Genomic DNA, 23750 nt, shown 5'->3' with positions numbered 1-23750 from the left:
CTGTTGATTACAGCCAGCAGGGTGGTTTTGTGTCAGTGGCAGCCTTGGGGGGGCTTTGGGTCCCCTCACACAGAGGCACAATGCAGGATTGTTGTTGCTGCAGGAGCCTCTTTTTCAAGATCATGGGAGTTTTCTCAACACAGTCAGTTTGATTTGGTTTATTTTGTAATCTGTGTTATCTAATTAAGTGTATAAACTTCTAGACAGGGGTGGGATGCATCAGAATTCTTCTTTGCCAACTGCCTTCTGCTGAAAGGCAGGAAATTTTGTCACCTTTCTGAAATTTCAGTGCAAGACCCCTTTCCCTACCTTACCCAGTCTTATTCCCAACAAATAAATTAAACCTGATCAGTTCATTTTGCCGTACCTCACTTTGGTGGGTTCATGGCACAGTTTTAAGACTAAATAAATTAATTGAGACTCACCATAAGGCGAATAACTACAGCTCTTGGGTTGATAGGTGATGGGTTTTATTGAACCAATAAAATATAGAAAATGGTTAGAGGAAAAGAGCTTACTGCAGTGATATTGTTCAGTGTGATTTACAGTTTTATAACTGTAGGCAAATGTGAAATATTTTTCACTGTCTTGGGTATACATTATTAGACAAACCTATATCCTGTGCTTACCTACATCAGCACTGTGATAGTGAAGAGACATAAAAATGAAGACATTTTCAGCCCATTAGAGTTAACGTGGTTTCAAGAGCAGTCAGTTTCTCTACAGTTTGGATTTTATTTGTCTCTCAGCGTGCTGAGGATGCCTGAGGAAATGCCTCCCAGCAGCTGTGGGAGCTGCACTGTAGCAATCCTTGGCATGCACAGGAAAATAAGACACCTTAAATATGAATGTAGTCGGCCAAAACACCAGCTCATGAAAAACAGACAGAAAATACAGATCTGTGCAGGAATTCTTTGTGGATCTGTCTCCTTTGACTCTTGTTACAGGGGGCAAGGGCAGGGCTGCTCCAGGAGGTCCTTAAAGCCCCTTTTCTGTGGCCAGAGGAGTGTGGTGGGCTTTGAGGGCTCCTGGGCCACAGCCTGGAGCTGGGACAAACTTCCCAAAGGAGTGGGAGGGCAGGAGACACCCCTGGAGCTCCAGGGTGGTGGTCAGCCCCAAGTGCTTGGGGAGAGGTGGGTGTTGAGCTGCTGTAGCACAGGAATAGCTCATCATTCTTGGAATTGAAAAATAAGAATGTGCCAGTGAGTTATCTGGATTAATGAAGATGAAATGTGCTGTATAAATCCATCAGGAGCGTGATCGTGCCGTTATCCCTTGGGCTACTCTGGCTCACAAGGAGAAAAGGTTGATTTGTGTTTGTAGATGATTTTGCTTGCTCTGCCAATGCTCATTTTTGTTTTAGTATGAAAGCCAGGGAGTGTGTGTTTCTTTTGCTCAAAGATGGAGCAGATTAGCAAAGATTTTTCTAGATTATCATCGTTTAAATAGCTCTGGTTTAAGACAAATGTTTCAACTACAATGACTTATTAGTGATGCTATTTTAAACAGTGATGATAAATTAGGGAGGTTATAAGCTCTATTACTCAAGGATCTGTGCAATATTTGGACATTGAACATGGTTTTTCCATAAACCAGAAGGCAGTGATGTGCAGCTGACCGGGCTGAGAGCCCTCTGGCTGGGCTGGGAGAGGAGGAGATGGAGCAGCTTCAGGGGCAGGATTTACAAAATGATGAGAGTTTAACCTTGCTTTGACTCCAGCCCACCCTGGGAGCAGAGGAAAGCCCTTGGTGGGGCGAGCATCACTTGCGCTGCCACAGGGAAGGTCACAGGGTGAGGGGGCACTTTGGTGTCACAGCGTTGGTGACGGTTTTCAGTCAGCATTGCCCAGGCCCCCTGTTTTAATCTAAGATGTGAAATGTGTGGCTGGGGATTATCACTAATCCACAGAACGTTGTAGGGTCAGGGAGGAGGAAAAATGTTTGGTATGTTCTCAGCCATTGCCAGTGCATGCAGGCCCCAGGACAGCCCAGCTGGGCAGATCTGGAGGGCTTTGCTTCAGCCTCCAAAGCCTGGGGAACACTGAGAAGGTGAGGTGGGGTGGTAGAAGCACCTCAGCCTCCTCCTGGGTCCTTACTCAGAGCTTCTGTCCACTGTACCAAGAGAAATCACATCTAAAAAGTAATTCAAGAATTTTGGGGGGAGTTTTGGCCGTTTCCAGCCCTTTTGGGTCCGCAGGCTCTTGTCCAGAGCTGCAGCCCGTGTTTTGCAGCCAGGGAGGAATGCTAGTGGCCAGGAAAAGGCTGATAAAGAAGGAAAGTAGAGAATGGGAAAGTTAATAATTGAGCTTTTTGTTATCTTTATTCAGCTTGGAAAACTGAAGCTTTCCAGGGGGAGATAATATCCTTTATTAGAGCAACCTCTGTAGTCAGGAAAAACCCCACGTGCTTCTGGGATCACATGCTTTTCCTCAGATCTCCACAATTGCATATTGCATTAAAAATAAAACAAATTTAATTTTCAAAAGGTTCAGCAGATATTTGAAAGAACTGTATTTAAAAGCAACTTACAAAACCAAAAAACCTCATTTGGTTTAATTTGATTTGAACATTTCAAGAAAGATTTAATAGCCCTGAATTGCAAAAGACTTTTTTTTCTGGCTTGAATTTTACTCATAGGAACATGACATCTGTGTACCAAAGGGCAGTGGTGGAGTCCCCAGCCCTGGGGGGTTTAAGAGCCATGTGGATGTGGCACTTGGGGACATGGATCAGTGGTGGCCTTGGCAGTGCTGGGAAGTGTTGGACTCGATGATTTTCAAGGTCTTTTTCAACCTAAAAGACTCCATGATTCAATGAAATTCTACAAAATTTCTACATTTAGCCTCATTTTGTGCAAAATCTCCATACCCATGGTAACACTCTCATTTCCTCCTGAAATAGCCACAAGGGCCTTGGCACCTTCAGGGTGCCCTCAGCACAGGAGTTATTGGTGAGGGAGGCTCTGTCAGAAGGGTTACGAGTTTGATATACAGAGTTCCCTGCTCTGAATAGCACTTCTTTGTCCTCAGTCTAAAAACCTGATTAAATGATAATATTCCAACATGCATGAGTTTGTAAATAATCAGGGTATTGTTATTAATTAAGGGAATTTCTCTGTTCCAGGAGATAAGACATTATTATTAATAAGCTTTCCAGTGAGGGGTTGTGTGTGCTCACCCTGACCTCATGAAATCTCCAGCCTACAATTCAGTTTTCTGTTGTTGCCTTTTTCCATTTTTGAGTGGGTTTTTTCTTTTTCTTTTTTTTTTTTTTTTTTTTATTTTTGATAGCCTTCTACATCATCCAGCAGACCAATTTAAAATTCCCTCAATCCAGCTTAGTCTCAGCTGTATTAATGCATGGCTCGGGGGCATAGATAGCTAAAAAGGGCTGTATTGTGTGGCATCTCTAAAATCTTTTTTTCTGAGGAGTTGGATAAAGAGATTGAGGTTTCTCAGGGGGCGTTTTGGGTTGGTTTTTTTTCCCCAGCTGAGTGAGCAGCCTTGCAGGTGGCTCAGAGAGGAGATGTCAGGCCAGGAGATGCTGCTGGACCCCATGTCACCCCTTTCCTGTTAAACTGTCCAGCAGAAAATGCCCCTCTGGGAAGGTGGCTGCAAGCACAGTGTGGGATCCTTCATCATTTTCCTGATGGATCTCAGCTTTATAGCAGTATTGAAAATAATCAAATCTATTAGTTAGGGAACATGGGTTGAAGCAGGAGTGATTTTCTCTTCAGTATTTTTCCTAGGGTATCACACTTAGAGCTCTGTCTTCTTCATGCTTGGGAAATCCTGCCTGAGGTGCAGGATTTTCAATATTAGTGGAGCCAGAAAATACTGGAGCTCATGGAATCACTGAATGGTTTGGGTTGGCAGGGACCTTTAAAAAGATCATTTAATCCAATCCCCTGCCCTGAGCAGGACCCCTTCAGCCAGGCCAGGTGGCTCTGAGCCCCACAGGGTGATCCTTACACTGTTCCTTGGAGGCTACAAAGGAGAGCAGCTGGGGTTTGGTGGTCACTGCCAAGCCCCAGCTTTGTTTGCTCTGTTTTTATGGTTCTGGGCTGCTTTAAGTGTCAACAGGAATGTAAAGTGTGCCCTGTTTGTTTTTTTAAAGTGCAGCCATGATAAAATCCTATGATAGACCCGTAAAGCTTTTGTTGTGAAAGTAAATCAACTTTAACAGCAAGTAGGTTGTAGTTAAGTGCTTTTGAGTGTTGGTATTATGGGGTTTTCCTTACTTGGTTGTAATCCAGTGCTACAGGGAAGTGAGGGTGTTTATCTCAGGGAAATGAGTGGGATTTGCAGCCATTCAGCACCTTCCAGGGTTATTCCATACCTCACCATCCTTTCTGCACTCAGAGGAGCTGCTCTCAAACCCCTCAAGGAGAGGAGAGCGCAGAGGAGCTGCGGGTTCAGGCTGGGATGGGGAAAAATGGGAAAAAAAGCGAAGCAAGAAACTGGGACACGAAAAAGCAGGAGCAGTGGGAACATGGCAGTACTTGGCTCTCCTGGCCGTGCTGAGGGTTCCTCCATGGCTCTTTGCCATGGAACAGGGGTGGGGATGTGAGAGAGGAGAAAGTTGCCAAAGGTCCAGTGGCCTCAGCTGCAGTGGCTGAGCCCTGGCTCGGGGGGTGACCTTGCAGCAGGGTCACTGAACACACGGTTCCAGCTGGCCCTGTGCTCTTGGCCAGCGCCCAGCAGCTATTTTGGGAGGGCTTAGAAGGGACAAGGCCTTGGCAGGACCTGTGGGTTTGCAGTGAGCTCTGGGCTCTCCCTGCAGGGGCCAGCGGGCATCATGGAGCAAGCAGGCTGTGGAGGAGCACACAGGGCTCAGGGACAGCCCAGGGACAGCCCCTGTGCCCCTGGAGTGGCTCACAGGGCCCAGGGACAGCCCAAGCTTTTAACCCTTTGAGCGAAGGTGCTGGAGGTGTGCAGGTGGATTTGAAGGGTGGCACTCATCCCTTGAGGGGTTTCACTCATCCCTTGAAGGGTGGCACTCATCCCTTGAGGGGTTTCACTAATCCCTTGAGGGGTTTCACTCATCTCTTGAGGGGTTTCACTCATCCCTTGAAGGGTGGCACTCATCCCTTGCAGGGTTTCACTCATCTCTTGAGGGGTTTCACTCATCCCTTGCAGGGTTTCACTCATCCCTTGCAGGATTTCACTCATCCCTTGCCCCAGTTGCTCCCTGGCCCATCCACAGCAGTGCAGCAGGAGCTGGGGCAGCTGCAGCTGTTCTTGACACTCTGGGCTTGGCCAGAAATTGCTTTGGGGAGGTTCCTAAAGTCAAGCTGGGCTCTCACTGAAGGGTCCCCCTTTGCCCTTATGGGAAAAGTAAAGCCTGGGCTGGATCCTTGGGGGGTTGTTGTCCCTTCTGGCTGTAAATGAGTGACTTGAGATGACAACAGCTACAGGTGGACATGGAAATGAGGATTTATCTTCCAAAAGGCTCTCCAGGCTCCCACCCCAGCATATGTTGGGGTGGGAGCCTGGAGATGTTGTCCCTGGTGCATCCTTCCGTCCTTCTCTCCAGAGACAGAAACTCCTCCAGTGCTGTCTCAAGCCTCTTCTGGGATCTAAACCCCCAGCAGATCTCAGGAATTCCAGCAGCAAAGCAGAGATGCTCAGAGGAAGCCCTGTTGCTTAGAAGATCAAGAGCACTTTCTGTCCAGCATAGTAGGAAGGACTGATGTCAATGGTTAGCAGCATCATGTAATTCCTACAACTAGCTCCCAGTGTTACCTTTTCTTTGTTTTCCACTCAGAATCTCTCATTATCAATGTGCAAATACAAGTTCCAAAGGTGCTGCTGGCACATGGACAGCTGGTGGGATTGAATCCTTTCCATTTCCCAAACTGGATCCAAGTGCTTGCTTTAATACTTCACCTTTTCTTTATTTTGAGGGAATTTCTGGTCTAAACCATCGGGCTGTCAGTGGTCAGTCTGTGCTGAAGGCAGGTTTGCACCCCTCAGTGCTGGTGTGTTGTGGACAGCCTGGCTGCTGCTCTGGTGGGGGTCTCAGGCAGCAGAATTCAGGCTGTCCCCATGCCAGGGCTGTCACTGCAAGTCGACAGACTCATCTTTAGCCTTGATTTCAGTATCTCATATTCCAAAATGTCTTTACAGCCTCTGAATCCCTCGGGGCAATGTGAAGTTTGAGCAGCCTCCTGCCCAGATGGCTGATATCAGCAGCTCTCCCCTGGCAACAGCATCCTTCTCCTTGGGTTTATTTCTTTTATCTTTTCAATCAAAAAACGAAAAATCCAACCAAAAACCAAAACAATGAAAGCTGTCCGTTTCCTGGAGCAGCTCATTTGTTTTTTACTGCTGTAGTTTGTTTCTGTTTGGATGGAAGAGAGAAAGATAAATGGATAAAGAGGACAGGGAGGGACCCAAAGGAGAGCTGGAATGGGATGTTATCCCTGGTGCATCATTCCATATGGCTGGAATGTGTAGCTCAGAGGTGAACATCCCACCCTTGAAAAATAAAGGATATATCCTGCAGCTGAAGTGCAGCACAGGAGGGAGTGCTGGATAATATCAGGAAAGCTGCCCACTGAGCACCAGGAGTACAATTTGTTCCCCACACTGGGCTTAGTAATGGAGCATACTCAAGGAGAAGTTATTGGGGGTTTTTTTGCTACTTTCTCCATGGCTTTTTTTATATTATAAGCTGCAAAGCTCAGCCCTGGGCAGTGGGACAGTTTGAGGGTCCGTATGGTGTCTGAATAACCACCAAACTAACCCTAACTCAGCTTTTCTCCTAGTTCTTCTATCCCTCTCTTACCAAAAAAACAAAAACAAAACCAAAACCAAATAAAAATAAAGAATACAGGAATCTGAGCTGCTCTGAGCAAGCAGTTTCCCTCCCAGGTGCTTCTTTCAGCTTTCTTGGTAACATCCCTCTCTCACCACCCCATATGGCCTCTCCCATCTGCTCTGCCTCTCCCGTGCCCTGGCAGCTCCCACGGCCTCCCTGGATTTGCCATCCCCTCCGTCCATGCCCTGCTCACACATTCTCCCCCTCTCAGGGTCTCTGCATCGCCCTTGGGCCAGCACATCCCTGGGGCAGCCCTGTCTCCCATCCCCTTGTGTGACCATTAGGAGTTTGATGTTGGACCTTGTTTAGCTCCTCTTGAAGTCCCTCCTTGGTGATTGGTGTTCATGGACACAGATTTACCAACCTGGCACTGTGGGAATAACCCAAACAGCCCCATTTTGATATAGAGCAGAGGCCATGCACTACTCTTCTATTATTCTTTCATTGCATTAACACCAGTTCATGTCCTTGCAGCTGCATGTGCAGAGCTCCTGGGAACTGCAAGTGTTTTAGCAAAGGTTTATACTCAAGAGAAAGATGTGCCTAAATCCCCTTGTCCTGTAGTCAGAGACTGGGTTTTAGGGAGACTGACAGGTCTTTTGAGGTCATTGTTAAAAATCAGTACCAGCTCCAGGTAATGAACCTTTGTTCTCCCTTTTCCTGCCCCCTCCTCCAGTTCCAGGACTGCCCTGGGCATCCCAAAGCTCCTGCAGGGTGGGCAGGACCCATGTGCAGCAGGCTGTGTGTGCCACAGGGTGATGCTGCTGGAACCAGCAGGATGGTGATGAAATGGGGGCACAGTAGCACTGTGGAGAGGCAGTGCTGATGGTGTTGAGCAGGACTGAGGTGCAGATATTTTTGTTGTTTTGGACAGGGATTGTCTGTAGCTGTTGGTGCTGCTGGCTGTGACAGTGGCAGCTGGAAAGAGGGAAAAACAACTGCTCCAACAACTGCTCCAAGCCGTGCTCTGGAGATGGGGCACTGCACAGGGACAGCCTGCCCTCATTGTCACTGCACAGCAGCAGTGTCCTACATACTCCTGACAGAGTGGGGGACTGGGATGACAATTATGAAGTAATAAAATATCCTGAGTTGGAAGGGACCCACAGGGATTATTGAGTCCAGCTCCTGTCCCTGCGCAGACACCCTAACAATCCCACCCTGGGCATCCCTGGCAATGTTGTCCAAACTCCTGGAGCTCTGGCAGCCTTGGGGCTGTGCCCATTCCCTGGGAGCCTGGGCACCCTCTGGGGGAAGAGCCTTTCCCTGATACCCAACGTAAACCCCCCTTACAACACACCAAACAATGACGTGGGGCTGCTTTTACCTATTTGGGACAAACTGGGCAGGACCAGGAGATGGACGTGTCCAAGAAGATGTGAATCCTGCCAGCAATCGAGTGTCATTTCTGATGCTGAAAAATCAGTTGATTCACGCATCAAGAAAGAACTTGGCCCTTGGTTTCTGGGTGCAGCTGAGATCAGCACAGCCCTTGCTTTCCCCGGTGCTTTGTGTTTGTTTTCGAGGTGCTGCTGCTCAAGGCTATCAGCCTTTTTCTGGAGCCACGCTCTGCATGGAAAGGAAGGCATGTTTCATTTTTAAGTTGGGAAAAAAAAAAAGCCACACACACAAAAAAACCCAAACAAACATAAAACGCAGTGTGGCACAGATTAAATCCATTTGAGACAACTCGAAAAAAAACCCCGTCATATGTGCAAGTCAATAGGAGGAGGGGAGTGGAAGGGGGGAAAAGCAACTGTGACATATACAAACCCTTTAGTGTGCATAGCATAAGATTTTTTGGCTGGCACTCACATGATTTTATTCAAGGGCTGGGAAAGAACTACGATTAGTTAAAAGCTTCGGCAAAGTCTGGAGGGAGTGCTCTGAAGAGTTGGGAGCCGCGCAGAGGTGACTGTAACTCCTCTCGCAATTTCAGACCATTCTTCTGGGGCTCAGGACAAAAGCCTTTTCTTTTCCCTGCGTGTTCAAAGAGACATTTGTCTTGAGATGTTGCAGCTGTGGGCCGCGGGATCGCTTGTTTGAAGATACCCCCTCGTAGACGAAAGGAGAGGCAGCGCACTGAGAAGTGGTAGTATTTTATCGTGTGTGGGTCCCCCCCTTCCTCCTCCCTCCCTACTCCTCCACTGCCATGTGTGGTTTTTAATAAGAAGAAGAATGTGGAGGCAACATTTTCCAGGCAAGGGGAAATTTCCTGTTTCTTTTCTGTTTGTTTAATAAAGTGTGTAGTTGACTGTAAAACTGTAGCTACTTGGTTGTGAGCGGGTAATTCAGGCGAGTGTCAGGATCGCTTCTTGATGCACTTTTATATACTGCAGGGCAACATGTTTAAAGCCTTTTTTTCTGTTTTCCTTTTTTTTTTTTTTATTTTAATGCTGCATGGCGCAGGCAACTGAGATTAATAAGAATTAGGCAAATGGCTTCTGCTTTTGTTTCGGTGAGATAGTACCAGCCGTCTTGCGGTCACACAAAGGCTGCCATTTAGCAGGGAGCACTCCCTAATTCTCTTGGCAGGGGTGCCATTGGGATCGGATACAAGTGGGTGGCAAAGGGGAGGAGCGGCAGGAAAGGACAAGCAGGCTTTGTGTATTAAAAATGAAACAAAAGCACTTTATACGCGGGGCTGCGTGCAACAAGCGGCGCTGCCTGTGAGCCGGGGTGGAGTTTGAGTTCTCTGTGGCTGAAAAACCTTGCTTTTTTGCCTCTTTTTTTCTTTCTTTTTTTTACCCCCCCAGTAAACCATTCCTCCTCTCCCTCTTTCTTAGCAATCTCTCCCCACACTGCTGGCCAGGCTCCGCAGGCGGCTGAAAATGCCTTAAAAAAACCCAAATGTATTGAACAATACTTGCCCCAACTTTGCAGGAACAGCTGGGGGGGCTCTCAGCAAAAATCAGCTTCAGATGGCCTGGGAGGCACCGAAATTGGGAGGCGCCAAAATTGGGAGGCAGAGCTGATCCCACCCCAGCCCCAAGGAGAGCTGGTACCCAGCCCCACAGGGGTGGCGATGCTCGTGGTTTACACAGCGTTGTACCCTCGGTTTGGCAGAGTGAAAGGGTTAATGGCTGCGATGTTTTAGCACAATTTCGGGAGGAGTGGCTGCTGTTTAATTACTTTCTGATCCCTGGCATACCTCGTCCTCAATGAAGCAGTCGCCTGCAGAACAAACGCGCTGTATGAGCCGGGTGGTTTGGTTTTGCCAGCCCAAATGTGTTGGTTTGGATGTGTTTGTGCAGAGGTGGGAACCACGATGGTTCCTGGATGCAGGGTGGTGGGAAGGCAGCAGGAGAGGTGGGTGAGGAAAACAGAGCACGGTTTAAGCTACAAACCTGCCAATGGTTTTCATTAAAACGTAATTTCCATACATTATGCACTTCATCCTGTACTGATTTGCTTCAGAACTTTCCTTGTCGAGCTGAAATAAATTTCCTCCTTGAAGTAGGAGAAACAGGAGCAGTTCCTGTGAGTACCTCACGGGTTCCAGCCACATTCATCCTCAGTGACTGCACTTGAGTGTGTGGGCAAGGGTGATGTGCCTAAGAAGCCTGTGTCATCATGCACAATTACATCCCTAATCCCAAGCAAAGACGCAGATGCTGCTTCAAAAAAAAAAAAAAGAAAAAAAAAGCTGTGTTTTGTTTGACTTTCAAAGAAGCTTATGTAAGGGCAGCATAATAAACCCGTTATTTTGGGGCTTGGATTAAATGTCAAAGTTTCAGATAACCTGTGGTTTCATCTTCCACCTGCCACACTCACAGGAAGCCACTCCAACCTCTGTGTGCCCACTGCTCTGCCTTCAGGATGGTCCTGGTCCCTGGTGGGCACTGGGCTCCAAGCTTGGGGACAGGGCTGGTGGCCACTGGGACTGGCACAGCCACGGCCACCTTGGCCCTGCATCAGATTCCTTTTAGTTTGCAGTTGTGGTGTGAGGCTGGCAGGTGATGCTCTAAGCCTTGGAGATCATACACATTAGAAAGCATTTAAGTCAGTGTTATAATTCACTTGCTTGTTAACCTGAGAAAATAATCTAGCTGGGGTGCAGTGCTGCCCAGAGGGATTGTGTGAGCGCTCGGAGATTTGGCCATGTTTTTATTCTTGCTTATCTGCTTATCACAAGCTTCTTTCCCTTATCCAGATCGTCTCGGTGCTCTACCCTGCCTACTGACACACTTGCACTCCCATCTGGATGAAATGCAGGCAAATATAATGGATTACTTCCACTAATGGAGACCTCAGTGGGGAAGGGGGAGGGAAGGACCAGTTCCAAAAGCTCCCACCTGTAATGCTGAAAACCTTCAGGTCTGCTGGGTTAGTTGGTTCTTCATTTCTTTAATCACATTCAGTAGAAAAGGAATGGAAAGCCACTAAACCCACTCCATTTAACCTACCTGTTTCCATGGAGTTGTGTTTTCCCATGTAAAATGAGTGTAGCTGTGTGAGTGTAGCAGCAGTGCAGGGTCCCTCCCCAGGACCACGCTCTTGGTGCCCGCAGTGCCAGCAGTGCCCATGTCTGTAACACCCTCATCAGCTGGGGGAGATTCCCCCACAAAATACCCAAAACAGCCTCTGGAGTGCCCTCAGCCAAGCCCTGGGCTTGTTCCCCTTACCAGCACAACCACTGCATGTAAAGGCCAGAGATATGTTGGCTGGTAGCCCTGGCAGGTTCTTGTGCAGAAGTGGGCTTTGGTAAGGAGCTGGATCTGCTTCTGTGAGGGTTTGGAGACTCAAACCCAGAACTTCCAGCTCCAGCCACCTCATGGTGCAGCAGCAGAAATAAAGCATCACATTGTACCCAGAGCACCTGTCCCCTCCCCTGTGCTCTGCCCAGAAACTGCCTGGGAGCTGAGAAAGGCACCTGAGATATTTCATAAGGTCCTAATATAATAAACACCTTTACTGAAAGGGAGATGTAGAGATTTCTAAGTGACTTGTCCCAAAATGAACCAGTTAATCCCCAACAGAGCAAGAAATAGAATATAAAATTCAGCCTTCTGTGGCCCTTGGTGGTGATCAATTCCTTCCTCATCTCAGAGGAGAATGTTGGGTTTACAAAGATGAACTTTGCTGTTCCCATGAACCTTTGGTAGCTGGTAATACATCAGAGTATAACCTTCTGTGCTAAAGAGCTCTTCAGTGTCCTGCTCTTCCCGTGATTTTCCAATAATCCTATTTTTTGAGTGATTCTCTGTTTGAACTTGTTTTTCTGAGGTGATCAGAACGGTAAAGCCATTCCCTAACAAACCAGGGGCAAAACCTCAGCTGTGTTCCCAGAGAGTGCTCCAGTCCCTTGGCCAGGCTTCAGCCCGTGTTGCTGTCACCCCTGCCCCTGCTGTGTCACCAGGGTGTCACCAGGTCCCCTGCAGTCCCTGGCAGGGACCCCGCTGAGGTTAAAACCCCTGTGTGCCCGCAGGTATCCGCCCGCAGATCATGAACGGCCCCATGCACCCGCGGCCCCTGGTGGCACTGCTGGACGGCAGGGACTGCACCGTGGAGATGCCCATCCTCAAGGACCTGGCCACCGTGGCCTTCTGTGACGCACAATCAACTCAGGAGATCCACGAGAAGGTACCAGGAGAGCTGGGGTGGGCTGGGGGCAGCAGGGGCTGGGCTCTTCCACATCCATCTGTAAAGCACCTTCCAGGGCCTGAAGGGGCTCCAGGGAGAGCTCAGAGCACCTTGCAGGGCCTGAAGGGGCTCCAGGAGAGCTGCAGAGGGATGAGGGATGGAGGGACAGGACACAGGGAATGGCTTCCCACTGCCAGAGGGCAGGGATGGATGGGATATTGGGAATTAGGAATTGTTCCCTGTGAGGGTGGGCAGCCCTGGCACAGGGTGCCCAGAGCAGCTGGGGCTGCCCCTGGATCCCTGGCAGTGCCCAAGGCCAGGTTGAACAGGGCTTGGAGCAACCTGGGATAGTGGAAAGTGTCCCTGCCCATAGCAAGGGTTTGGAAAATTGAGCTGTCTTCCAACCCAAACCATTCTGTGATTGTTTGGTTTTTGAGCAGAAAGTGTACAAAGCTGCACTTTGAGTCAATCAGCAGATAACATCAACAGAAGCCACTGCAGATTAAAATTCATTCAGGCTGTTTCAGGAGCCAGATGTTATTTTGGAAAAAAAACCCAAGTCACTTTATCTCTTTGCATCAGGTTTTTCACATCAATGTTATTAACGTTTCTCATGTTTTTTGAAATCTGTGGTGCTGCTGTGGCTTTGCTGACACCACCCCAGGTGCAGCTGGTGGCTCTTCACAGGTGCTCCTGCACCTCCAGCAGCTCCTCCCTCTGCAGAGGGAGTGGAGGAGGTTTGGGAATCATTCAGGCAGATCCATGCAGGGTGGATGAGTGTTCCTGCTTGCAAGCTCAACTGCATGTACATACTTCCCATAAAAGTATTATTTTAGATACCTCAAACGAGGTTTAAAGTGATCAGAAATCACTTCCAGGATCTGGGAAAGAGGAATACAAATAGGATCAGTGCTGGTCTTTGCAGATGTTAAATTTGGGGGAAGGAGAATGGGAGATTTTTGTGAGACATTAATAGATGAGCCAGTTTGAGGGGTTTGGATGGGTCTTGGGTTTTTGGAGCACTGAGGTAGGTTATGGTGAGGACAGATGAAGGTCTGGATCTTCACTGAAGGGGACAAAGCCCAGCCCTGTGTGACTGTGCAGCCTCTGCAGAGCTTCTCAGGCCCCCTGAGAAGAGGCAGGGAAGGTGGATGTGACTGGTGTGGCCAGGGTTTCACATGCACAAGGAGCTGGAGGCGTTAGGAGTGTCACAGTCCTGTTCAACCCAACAGACACTGCTGCAGCACCTAATACCTTTCCAAAAGCAGAATTACTGCTGCTTGGAAGCAGAGGGGTTTGCAGATAACCACCTGGAAAATGGTCCAGGTGAGAGACAAACGTGGTTTTCATCTGCCTGGTCTGCTCAGATGTAGCATCATCATTTTCAGACATTCACCAAGTCCATTCCCAAAGCTGTTGGTGGTTTGGTGACACCTGGCTCAGACAGCAGGTCAGCAGTGAAAATGTCCAACTCCCTGGGTCATATTCCTGATTCCTGAGCTGCAGGTGTCCCCTCAGGTGTGCTGGTGGCTCCTGTGTGTGTTGCAGGTGTTGAATGAAGCTGTGGGGGCCATGATGTACCCCCCCATCTCCCTGCCCTGACTGCTGTGTGTGTTGCAGGTGTTGAATGAAGCTGTGGGGTGGGGGCAAGATGTACCCACTCCTGTGTGTGTTGCAGGTGTTGAATGAAGCTGTGGGGGCCATGATGTACCACACCATCACCCTGACCCGGGAGGACCTGGAGAAGTTCAAGGCCTTGCGGGTCATCGTCCGAATAGGCAGCGGCTACGACAACATCGACATCAAAGCTGCTGGGGAGCTCGGTAGGTCCCAGCTCTGCACCCTCACTTCTTCCCCTGCCCTTCCAATCCTTTAAAATCAGCACAAGGATCTGCTGCTTCCATGGGACCATGCTGGCACAGCACAGTTCCAGGCAGGACCTCCATTCAGCTCCTAAAGTTACAGGTGCAGTTCACATTTATTGCACATGGAGAATATTATGACAAGAAAACTTGACCATGAAGTGAACAAAACTGTGCAGTTTTAGAAGGCAGCTTTTGAATTCATATCATGTTAAATTTGTCCTGTCTGAATCCCTCATTCCTGCACTGTTCCAAGTTCCAGGTGCCCCCTCATACCACTGGATATTTGTATGGCTGTTCTGTTTCTGGCACAGGAGAGTTGATACAGCTTCAGAAAAATTGGAGGAAGGGTGGTTTATTATATTTTGTTAAGCAAGATCAGTCTCTTGATCTGAGCTGGTTCTCTGAGTCATGCCCACTCTGCTGGGAAGGCGTTGTGTTGGATGGTGGAGCAGGAATTGTGTGTTGTGTTGTTGCCACCTCCTTTGCCATCTCCTCAAAGGTGCCTCAGGAGCTTGAAAAGGGCTTTTAGTGTGGATTGCCAAAAATAGGGAGGGTCATGTAAGACAGTGCTGGGGCCACCCAGTTTCCAAACTGGTTTGGGTGGTCACAGAGACTTTTGGCTGCACACCCCCAGCTCCAGGAGCTTAATTGTACCCTGGTTTTAGCAGCTGAGTTACAACAAGCTCTGCTCATCTGATCCCAAGATTCAGTCTGTGGAGCAGCCCTGCAGTGGTGTTTGGGATCTGTTGTATTAAAGGTTATCTCTGGGGAAGTGAAGAATAACAGCCATTCCACCTGAGCCGTTTTACAGAGATAATTGCGATAAGAGAGTCGCAAATAGTCATTCCTAAAAAAAGCAATTCTCAATATAGTGAATTGTTTTCTTTTTTCAAGAGGAGAACAGTGTCTCCTCGGTGTAATGGTTTCTTCATGTTTTTAACTCTTATTGTTATTATCCATTATAACAATGTTCTGAGGCTTTGAACATCAGGAAAGGAAAGATATAACGAATAAAGTAATGGGATACTGCAGCGTAATCCTTCTTTTTTTACTTGGCAAATTGGGTGGCCAAATGATGTGGTTTCGAGTAGAAAATGTAATGACTCCCCACAAATGTAGCATAAAGTTTAATTGGTATTGCTTTCCATAAGGTGGTTTTTAAACTGTGCAGTCAATCAATGACCAGTGCCTAAACAACAGTGCCAGGGCTGGGCTGGGCTGGGCACCAGTTTGGACCCATTAAAAGGCACCCCCAGACTGGGATGATGGGCTTGAACCATCATTCGTGGGTGTTTAAGGGGCACAGAGTGTGGTGTTTGTGAGGTCCCCAGGATGAGGTGAGAGATGAGAATTTGAGTCCATGTTCTTAGAAAGCTGATATATTATATTATATTATATTATATTATATTATATTATATTATATTATATTATATTATATTATATTATATTATATTATATTATATTATATTATATTATATTATATTATATTATATTATATTATATTATATTATATTATATTATATTATATTATATTATATTATATTTACTCTAATATGCTATAATATACTGTACTATACTATACTATACTATTACATTACATTATATTATATTATATTATGCTATGCTATACTAAAACTATACTAAGGAAAGAGAAAAGATGCATCAGAAGGCTTAACAAGAATGAATGATAAAAACTCATGACTGCTCAGAGAGTCTGACACAGCTGGGCAGTGACTGGTCATTAATTGAACATAATTCACATGGAACCAATCAAACATTCACCTGTTGGTAAAAAATGTCCAAGCCACATTCCAAAGCAGCAAAACACAGGAGAGGCAAATCAGATAATTATTGTTTTCAGGAATGATCTGTGATATGGGATCTGTGATGTGTGATGTGTGTGTGGGATCTGTGATGTGTGATGTGGGATCTGTGATCTCTGATGTGGGATCTGTGATCTGTGATGTGGGATCAGTGGTCTGTGATGTGTGTGTGTGGGATCTGTGATCTGTGATGTGTGTGTGGGATCTGTGGTCTGTGATGTGTGATTTGGGATCTGTGATCTGTGATGTGTGTGTGGGATCTGTGATCTGTGATGTGTGTGTGAGATGTGGGATCTGTGGTGTGGGATCTGTGATCTGTGATGTGTGTGTGGTGTTCTCTTTTTGTGTGTGTGGTTTTTGTGTTGTGGTTTTTTTTGTTTTTTTTCCTCCCGGATCGCGTGTGCAACATCCCGGCGGTGGAGGGAGGAACGCGACTCCTACGGCCACGGCTGAACCTGTACCGGCGGAACACGTGGCTGTACCAGGCGCTGCGCGAGGGCACGCGCGTGCAGAGCGTGGAGCAGATCCGCGAGGTGGCCTCGGGGGCCGCGCGCATCCGCGGGGAGACGCTCGGCCTCATCGGCTTCGGTGCGTGCCACACACGGGAGGGCTGCTCCTGAGGGGCGCAGAGCCTCTGCACGGCCCTGGGGAGGACCCAAAAGGAGCAGTTCCAAACCCAGAGCCACCACAGTGGGTCGGTGTGAAATGGGGAGGACGTCTCACGTGGGTTTTTGGGGAGGGAGCTGTTTGTGAGCTGTGGTTGAGTCCTTGGAGGAGCGCTGGTGAAACACAGTTGTGGTTTCAGAGAGACCGCAGCTCTAGAGGTAGTGCTGCTGTCCTCTCCCAAAAGTAGCCCATCCCTGAGCCACAGCTACCCCAGCCTGGCCTTCCTGAGCCACTCCAGCCTGCACAGTGGCAGGGCTGTGTAAAACAGAGCTTAAGTTCAGCCACAGCAGTAGAGCATTTCAGCATTAGAGGTGGGATCGGCAAATTAAATGCAAAAGCTTGTTTAAATGGGGAAACTGAGGCAAGGAATGGGAATGCCTGGGGACAGTCCTCAGGTCCTGCTGGGATCTCAGCCTCATGGATGCAGGGATTTGGCTCAGTTAACTCGCCCTGTCCCTTCCCTTCGGCACAGGTCGCACTGCGCAGGCGGTGGCGGTCCGAGCCAAGGCCTTTGGCTTCAACGTGATCTTCTATGACCCGTACCTGCAGGACGGCATCGAGCGCTCCCTGGGCGTCCAGCGGGTCTACACCCTGCAGGACCTGCTCTACCAGAGCGACTGCGTCTCCCTGCACTGCAACCTCAACGAACACAACCACCACCTGATCAACGACTTCACGATTAAGCAGGTAATTAATTCACCCTCATGTGCCTGGCCAAGGAGAGCTTTGGTGGTGGGCAGGGCTGGCCACAGATCCCTCAGCTTCCCCAGCAGCTCCAGAAGAGCTGCTTGCACCCAGGTGTGTCTCCCCACGGTGCTTAGGGGGAGCAGTGTCCTGCCAGGTAAATGATCCCCATCCCTGTGGTGCAGAGGTGGTGGCAACGGTGGGTTTTGTTTGCCAGCTCCAACCAGAGATGGAAAACCCATGTGCAGCGGGATGGGGGCTGCTCTGGGGCTGGAACATGAAAAGCAGGATGCTGCTGCAGCTGGGGCAGCATCCTAGGGATGGGATGAGGACAGGAGGGCTGGAGCACACAAAGCAGGATGCTGCCACAGCTGGGGATGGGATGAGGACAGGAGGGCTGGAGCACACAAAGCAGGATGCTGCCACAGCTGGGGATGGGATGAGGACAGGAGGGCTGGAGCACACAAAGCAGGATGCTGCCACAGCTGGGGCAGCACCCCAGGGTGGGGGTGAGGACAGGAGGGGTGGGTGCACCCAGCTGACCCCATCCCTCTCTGGGCCGGTGCAGATGAGGCAGGGGGCGTTCCTGGTGAACACGGCCCGCGGGGGGCTGGTGGATGAGAAGGCCTTAACCCAAGCCCTGAAGGAGGGACGGATACGAGGGGCCGCGCTCGACGTGCACGAGTCGGAACCGTTCAGGTAACGCTGCGGCTCGCGGGGTGCCATCGGTGTCACTGTGTGTCCTGGCACAGCCAGGGGTACCCAGCACCCACTGAGTGTCACTGCCCAGCCCCAGGGGACGGTCCTGCTGTTGTCACTCTGCAGCAGCCATCGGTTTAGTCCAGCACTGGGGCTGTGTGTGCTTAAAGGGACACTGGGAGCTTAGAACAACAACCCAGCCTAAACCCAGTGTTTAGGAAGAAACCCAAAACATTCACTAGCCCTTGAGTACAAATTCACTGCACTCAGTGCTGGGCATTTTTGCCTGTGAAGGGCTGGGTTGTAACTGAGAGTGCAGATTTTCTCACTACAGAAATATTTAAAGAGCAAAAAGTTTGCTTCTACACAAGGGGAACCCCAGTGCCCACCCCTCCCATCCTAGGATCGCCCACAGCCTGTCCCTTTATCCCCACACTGCTGCAGACACCCCCAAACATTATTCCCATGGGAGCATTAAGCCCAACCACCCCATGGGTTGGTGTTTCAGCCCTTTTTTGGCGCATTTTCAGAAGGCTGCATTTTCTGAGCCCTGCACAGAAGCTGTGCTTCTTCTCCAGCACTTCTGTGGCCATTTTGGGCTGACAGGACTGTCAGGCCAGGGAATCAGGGAATTATTTGGGCTGGAAGGCACCCTAAAGCTCATCTAGTTCCAATTCTTTGCTGTGGACAGGGACATCTTCCATTAGAGCAGGTTCATCAAGTCCCATCCAGGCTGGCCTTGGAAGGAGTGTTGCCTATGCAGAGGGCAGGCCACAAGCCTTTTGCTGTTCATCTTTCATTCTTTGTTCAAACATGGATTAATCCGTTTGTTTGTTTTGCCCTGCTCCCAGTTTTGCTCAAGGCCCATTGAAAGATGCTCCCAACCTGATCTGCACCCCACACACAGCCTGGTACAGCGAGCAGGCGTCCCTAGAGATGAGAGAAGCTGCTGCCACCGAAATCCGACGTGCGATCACAGGTACCAGCCCCGGGGATGCTGGGCTTGGCTCCCTGGGGGCCTGGAACAGGAGCCAGGAGGAGCAGAGACAGGATACACCCTGGCCAGGGGAAAGGGATCTAACCCCAGTTTGCTTCCCAGGAAAAGAGCTGAGAACCCAAAGTTCCCTGTTTTGTTGTGACTGGGTGACGGGTTTTGTGTTGGTTTTATTTTTTTAATGAATGTGCAGATACTGGTGTCTGCGACTGGGAAGAAGAACAGGACAGGGAAGCAGTAATTGCTGCTCCTGTTCCTAGTGCTGACCCACAGACACAGCACTGCATTCCAAAACCAAATCCCAAGGTGTGGGCACAATACTCCCATGAAAGAGTGCTTTCTCTTGTCCTGAAAGTCACCCTCAAGGGAACAGCTCCTCTGAAAGCCAAGTGTTGGGAGTGAGGGTGGGAAGCTGGTCTCCATCCCTGCACCTCAGGACAGCCCAAACACCCTCCTGAAACAAGGAACGTGGGATATTTTTTCCTCCCACCCTTTACACTGACAGACATAGTGGAATTACAAGCATTGCAGCTCATTGGAAGGTGATGAAGCCAGGCCCTGCCCGACACAGACTCACCTTTCTCTCCAACTCCAGGGCGCATCCCGGAGAGCCTAAGGAACTGCGTGAATAAGGAATTCTTTGTCACGACGGCCCCGTGGTCAGTAATAGACCAGCAGGCGATTCATCCCGAGCTCAATGGTGCCACGTACAGGTGAGCGGGAGAACGGGAACACCGGGACCGCTGGGAACATCGGGGACACACAGGGACACTGGCACGGCAGGGCTGGCACAGCGAGGGTGGGCACCCAGTGCTGTCACCCCCTCCCTGGGGACCAGCACTCACAGCACGGGGGTCGCTGATGGGGTTGAGCCAACCCCAAGGGTGGGTGCAGCCTCCCTTCCCAGAGCTGCATCCCTGCGGGCTAGGAGTCACTGGGCAGCATCTCTGGAAATGGCAGGGCCCCCCAGACCCCCCCACAGCTGGATGTGAGTTCTGAACTGCAGCAGCAGCTCTGTGCTCCTGTCCATGAGCAACCTTTGTGAGCCAGGCCCAGCTCACAGGTAGGTTAATGACCCAGGGGAAAAGCTCCAAATATAGGGCTGTAGTCAGGTGACCCAATTTCCACCTAATCCGAGATTAAGGGTTACTTACTGCTCTCTTTAGATGGCTCCAAGTGTGCTGGTAGGAGACATTAGGCTCAAGGAGCTGGAGCATGGGCTCATTCAGGGTATCACCATTGCCAAAAATACTCTGAGCTACAAAATACCCTGCAGGGCACATCAGGTCATGTCAGGCAAAGCCAGGCCAGAGTTACCCAGCAGCAGAGCCCCAGGACAGCTCCTGGCAGCTCCTGGGCCATGCAGGCCACACGCAGTGAAGGTTCTCCCTGACCAGCAGAATATCAAAACCTGGAAAAAGCCTCCCCTGTTCCCACTCTTGTTCCCAAACACGTGGGCAGTGCCAGCACCCAAGGACGGGCCTTGGCTTCCCAGCTTAACCTGGCTCTGCAGGGAGCTGCAGTCTGGCTAAGCTCCCTGGAGCCCCTGTAAGCTGGCTCAGCTCACCACCTTCACAGGCAGGTAAAATTCCCTTCCAGCTTCCCAACCCACCTTGCCTCAAGGCAGTGGAGCTGCAGGGAAGTGGGAGCCCTCAGGCCTCACATGGCCACAGAGCTCCACGTGGTTTTGTCCTCATTGCCCCCACATCACAGCTGAAGAAATAATTATTCTTCTTTTTCAAACTCACTGTTGTTTCTTGGAATGTGTGTAATTCCCCCTTGGAAAAGCTAGATTAGATCTGAGCCCATCTTTGAGCTGTGCTGTTCCATGAGGAAGAAGCAGCTCCAGGGAAAATTTACAAACCAGGTGTAGGTGCTCAAGGTATTCACACACAGGGATGATGGGATCAGCACACCAGCATTTGGGCTGTCAGAGAACGTTCCAGAGGGTTCCTTACCCAAATTTCCAAAGGAGAAGGGCTTCCCCATGGTGCAGGAGGCTGTGAGAAGGCACAGAACAAGCCGCAGTCCTGGTGGTGTAGCACAGGACACTTACCCAAGGCACAGCAGTTGATGTTTAACTCTGAGCTCTCCCTTGTAACTTAAAAGGAAAAGCAAACCTGGCTGCAGGAGGGAGGTGGGATCTCCATGCTGTGTTTCCTCCACTGGTGGTGGGCTGAGGGGTGTGTGATGAGCTGTGCTGTGACAAACCTGCCTCTCTGTGTCCCCTCTGGCAGGTATCCCCCTGGGATGGTCAGTGTGGCACCAGGAGGAATCCCAGCAGCTATGGAGGGCATCATTCCCGGAGGCATCCCTGTCACCCACAACCTTCCCACAGTGGCACATCCTTCCCAAGCTCCATCGCCCAACCAGCCCACAAAACACGGCGACAACAGGGAACACCCCAACGAGCAATAGCAGATAATTTAAAAACCATTCCATAAACTTAGGACCAAGAGACATTGGAAAAGAAGTTATACATGAACTAAAAGAGAAGAATTTGATACGAAATTTGTAATGTTGATTTTGGACAGAGGCATCATTGATGTTCCAGTGTTCCCGACAAAGCGACAGCAGCCAAGACTGGGGAGAAGCCCTGGAGAAGTCACCTGCTCCCTGCAGTGCTGAAAACTAGGATGTGAGACATTAATGAGCAACTTCTGTTATTGTGTGTTGAGTTTCCTTCATCTGTGCATCAATCACATGAATAAAAATGAATTTCTTTTCCCCCCTCAATTCCTTGGGAAGGACAGGGCTCCTGCACTGTGTCCAGGCCACTGAATTAAGCCATCTTTACAGAGTTAACAAGAAACCATTGTGTGGCTTCAGCCCTCTCCTTTCTCTTGCATCTGGTGACCTCTCCTAACAGGGGGCAGCAGTCCTGGCTTAGAAGTGGAAGGAAAAAAAAAGAAAATACTCCTCCTCCTCCTCCTTTTTGCAGTGGCCAGTGCCGTGTAACAGAAGTTCTCCTGCCAGGTCTAAGTTCCAGCCATTCCAGCTGGGATCTGTGGGATGGGAAGGGCAGAAAGGGCTCCTGGCAGTGACCACTGCCCTCCCAGGCTAAGGAAAACCAAACTGCCAGTCTCTTCTCTGCCCAATACACTGAATAAAGTAGCTGTGCATCCACCTACGCCCTGCAATGATGCAAGAAAAAATAAAAGAAAAAAAAAGAAAAAAAAAAGGAAAAAAAAAAAAAGAAAATAAGTATTAAGTTTCACACACTATTTGTACTCAGATATATTTTCTCAGTTTTAAATCTGCAGCTATTTTATCAAGTGGAAAAAGTCTTGAGCTGGAAAGGGTTCAAGAATAATGTTGCATTTCCTTATGTCTCAGGAAACACTTTTTATGGTAACTTGTCAGACTGTCTATGAACAAAATCCACTTTTTTAGACATTGATAAAAGTCTTCTTTTCTTCACGTGATATTTTATACAAGAACACTTCAAGATGTGTTATTAGATGTGACTGATTTTAACAAATCCTATTAGATTTGTATCAACTAGTTACATGTTATATTCATAGTCTTTTGTGAATCACCGCCTTTTGTTTTTAAAGATGGCCTGTTTTGAGCCTTTGTATGGGTACATTCCTGTTTCTGTGACAAAAAAAAGAAAAAAAAAAGAAATCTTGAGCTGTCCCAAACAGACAAAAAAGAAACCAATGGCTATCAGTATGTTTTGGTTTAGTGTGTTACCGTTACTGTATTTGTTTATTGTAAAGGTGGACATTTAGCGTTCAGTGCAGTTTTCAATAAAAAGTGATAAAATTTCTATAATTTCTGAAAGGCAAGAGCTCTTGCTGCAATCTGGGGCTTGGAGACACTGAGAGGTAACCATAAGGTACAGAAACATAATTCTGGTCACACTTGGTGCATATTTACAGTCCAGTGGCAGGGAAAGGTCCCTTCCAACTCAGACCATTCTGTGATGAAGAGATCACTGTGGGTTTCCACTAAGTACAAAGGCAGCTACAACTCAAACAACATTTTCTGTACATTCTCAAGAGCTGAAGCATTATCAAACCATTGGAAAATAAAGCCAAAAAAGTGCTCAAGAGGTGCTGCTGGCTTTGAGCCTCACTGGGCAAAAGGCCTGTCTGTTCTTGTTTCCGCCCTTCTTTAACGACTGTGTCCAAGTGCCACACACATGGAGTTAGATGGGGACTAAAAAAAGCTGAAACCAAAGTGTCCAAGTTACAAAATTCTGTATTTTGTTTGCTTAAAATTAAACTGAAAACTTGGTTACCAGCTTCAAACATCCAAACAAGAGGTCACCTGTTACAGAGTGATTGCTCCTTGTCAGTGCTCAGCACAGCCCAGCAGTGAATTATCCGTGACCTCTGTGAGAAACTGGGATAAAACAGGTCACATACAGGGGTGGTATTTGGGAGACACCAAAATGACCATCAAAACCAAGAGGAAAACACTGAATTGATGTTAAGGTTTAGAGTTGTTTGAAAAACAAACGAGCCCTGGTTCTTTGTTTCTCGATAATCCGGTCCCTCCCTGCGCTGCAGGATCCGTGTGCCAGCAGTGACTCCGAGCTCACAACATGCTGGAGCTTTCATCCAACACACACCTTCCCTTTCAGCCAAAACCAAGGTCAGAAGTGCC

At 48.8% G+C, this 23750-nt stretch overlaps 1 protein-coding gene across 1 annotated transcript in view; it reads left to right on the top strand.

The window, feature by feature from the left end:
* CTBP2 (C-terminal binding protein 2) overlaps window positions 1-22922 on the top strand; it is a 132814-nt gene extending 109892 nt beyond the window's left edge. Inside the window, exons 3-10 of the mRNA XM_030951585.1 lie at window positions 12251-12405; window positions 14084-14235; window positions 16491-16681; window positions 17232-17446; window positions 18012-18142; window positions 18994-19121; window positions 19732-19849; window positions 21374-22922. Coding sequence (XP_030807445.1) covers window positions 12251-12405; window positions 14084-14235; window positions 16491-16681; window positions 17232-17446; window positions 18012-18142; window positions 18994-19121; window positions 19732-19849; window positions 21374-21554 — 1271 coding nt within the window. The 3' untranslated portion in view covers window positions 21555-22922. The remainder of the gene's footprint in view (window positions 1-12250; window positions 12406-14083; window positions 14236-16490; window positions 16682-17231; window positions 17447-18011; window positions 18143-18993; window positions 19122-19731; window positions 19850-21373) is intronic.
* Window positions 22923-23750: the final 828 nt, after the last annotated feature.

This window comes from Camarhynchus parvulus, chromosome 6, assembly GCF_901933205.1.
Source record: "Camarhynchus parvulus chromosome 6, STF_HiC, whole genome shotgun sequence".
Taxonomy (NCBI): Eukaryota; Metazoa; Chordata; class Aves; order Passeriformes; family Thraupidae; genus Camarhynchus; species Camarhynchus parvulus.
This window is presented reverse-complemented; position numbering and strand designations above follow the sequence as displayed.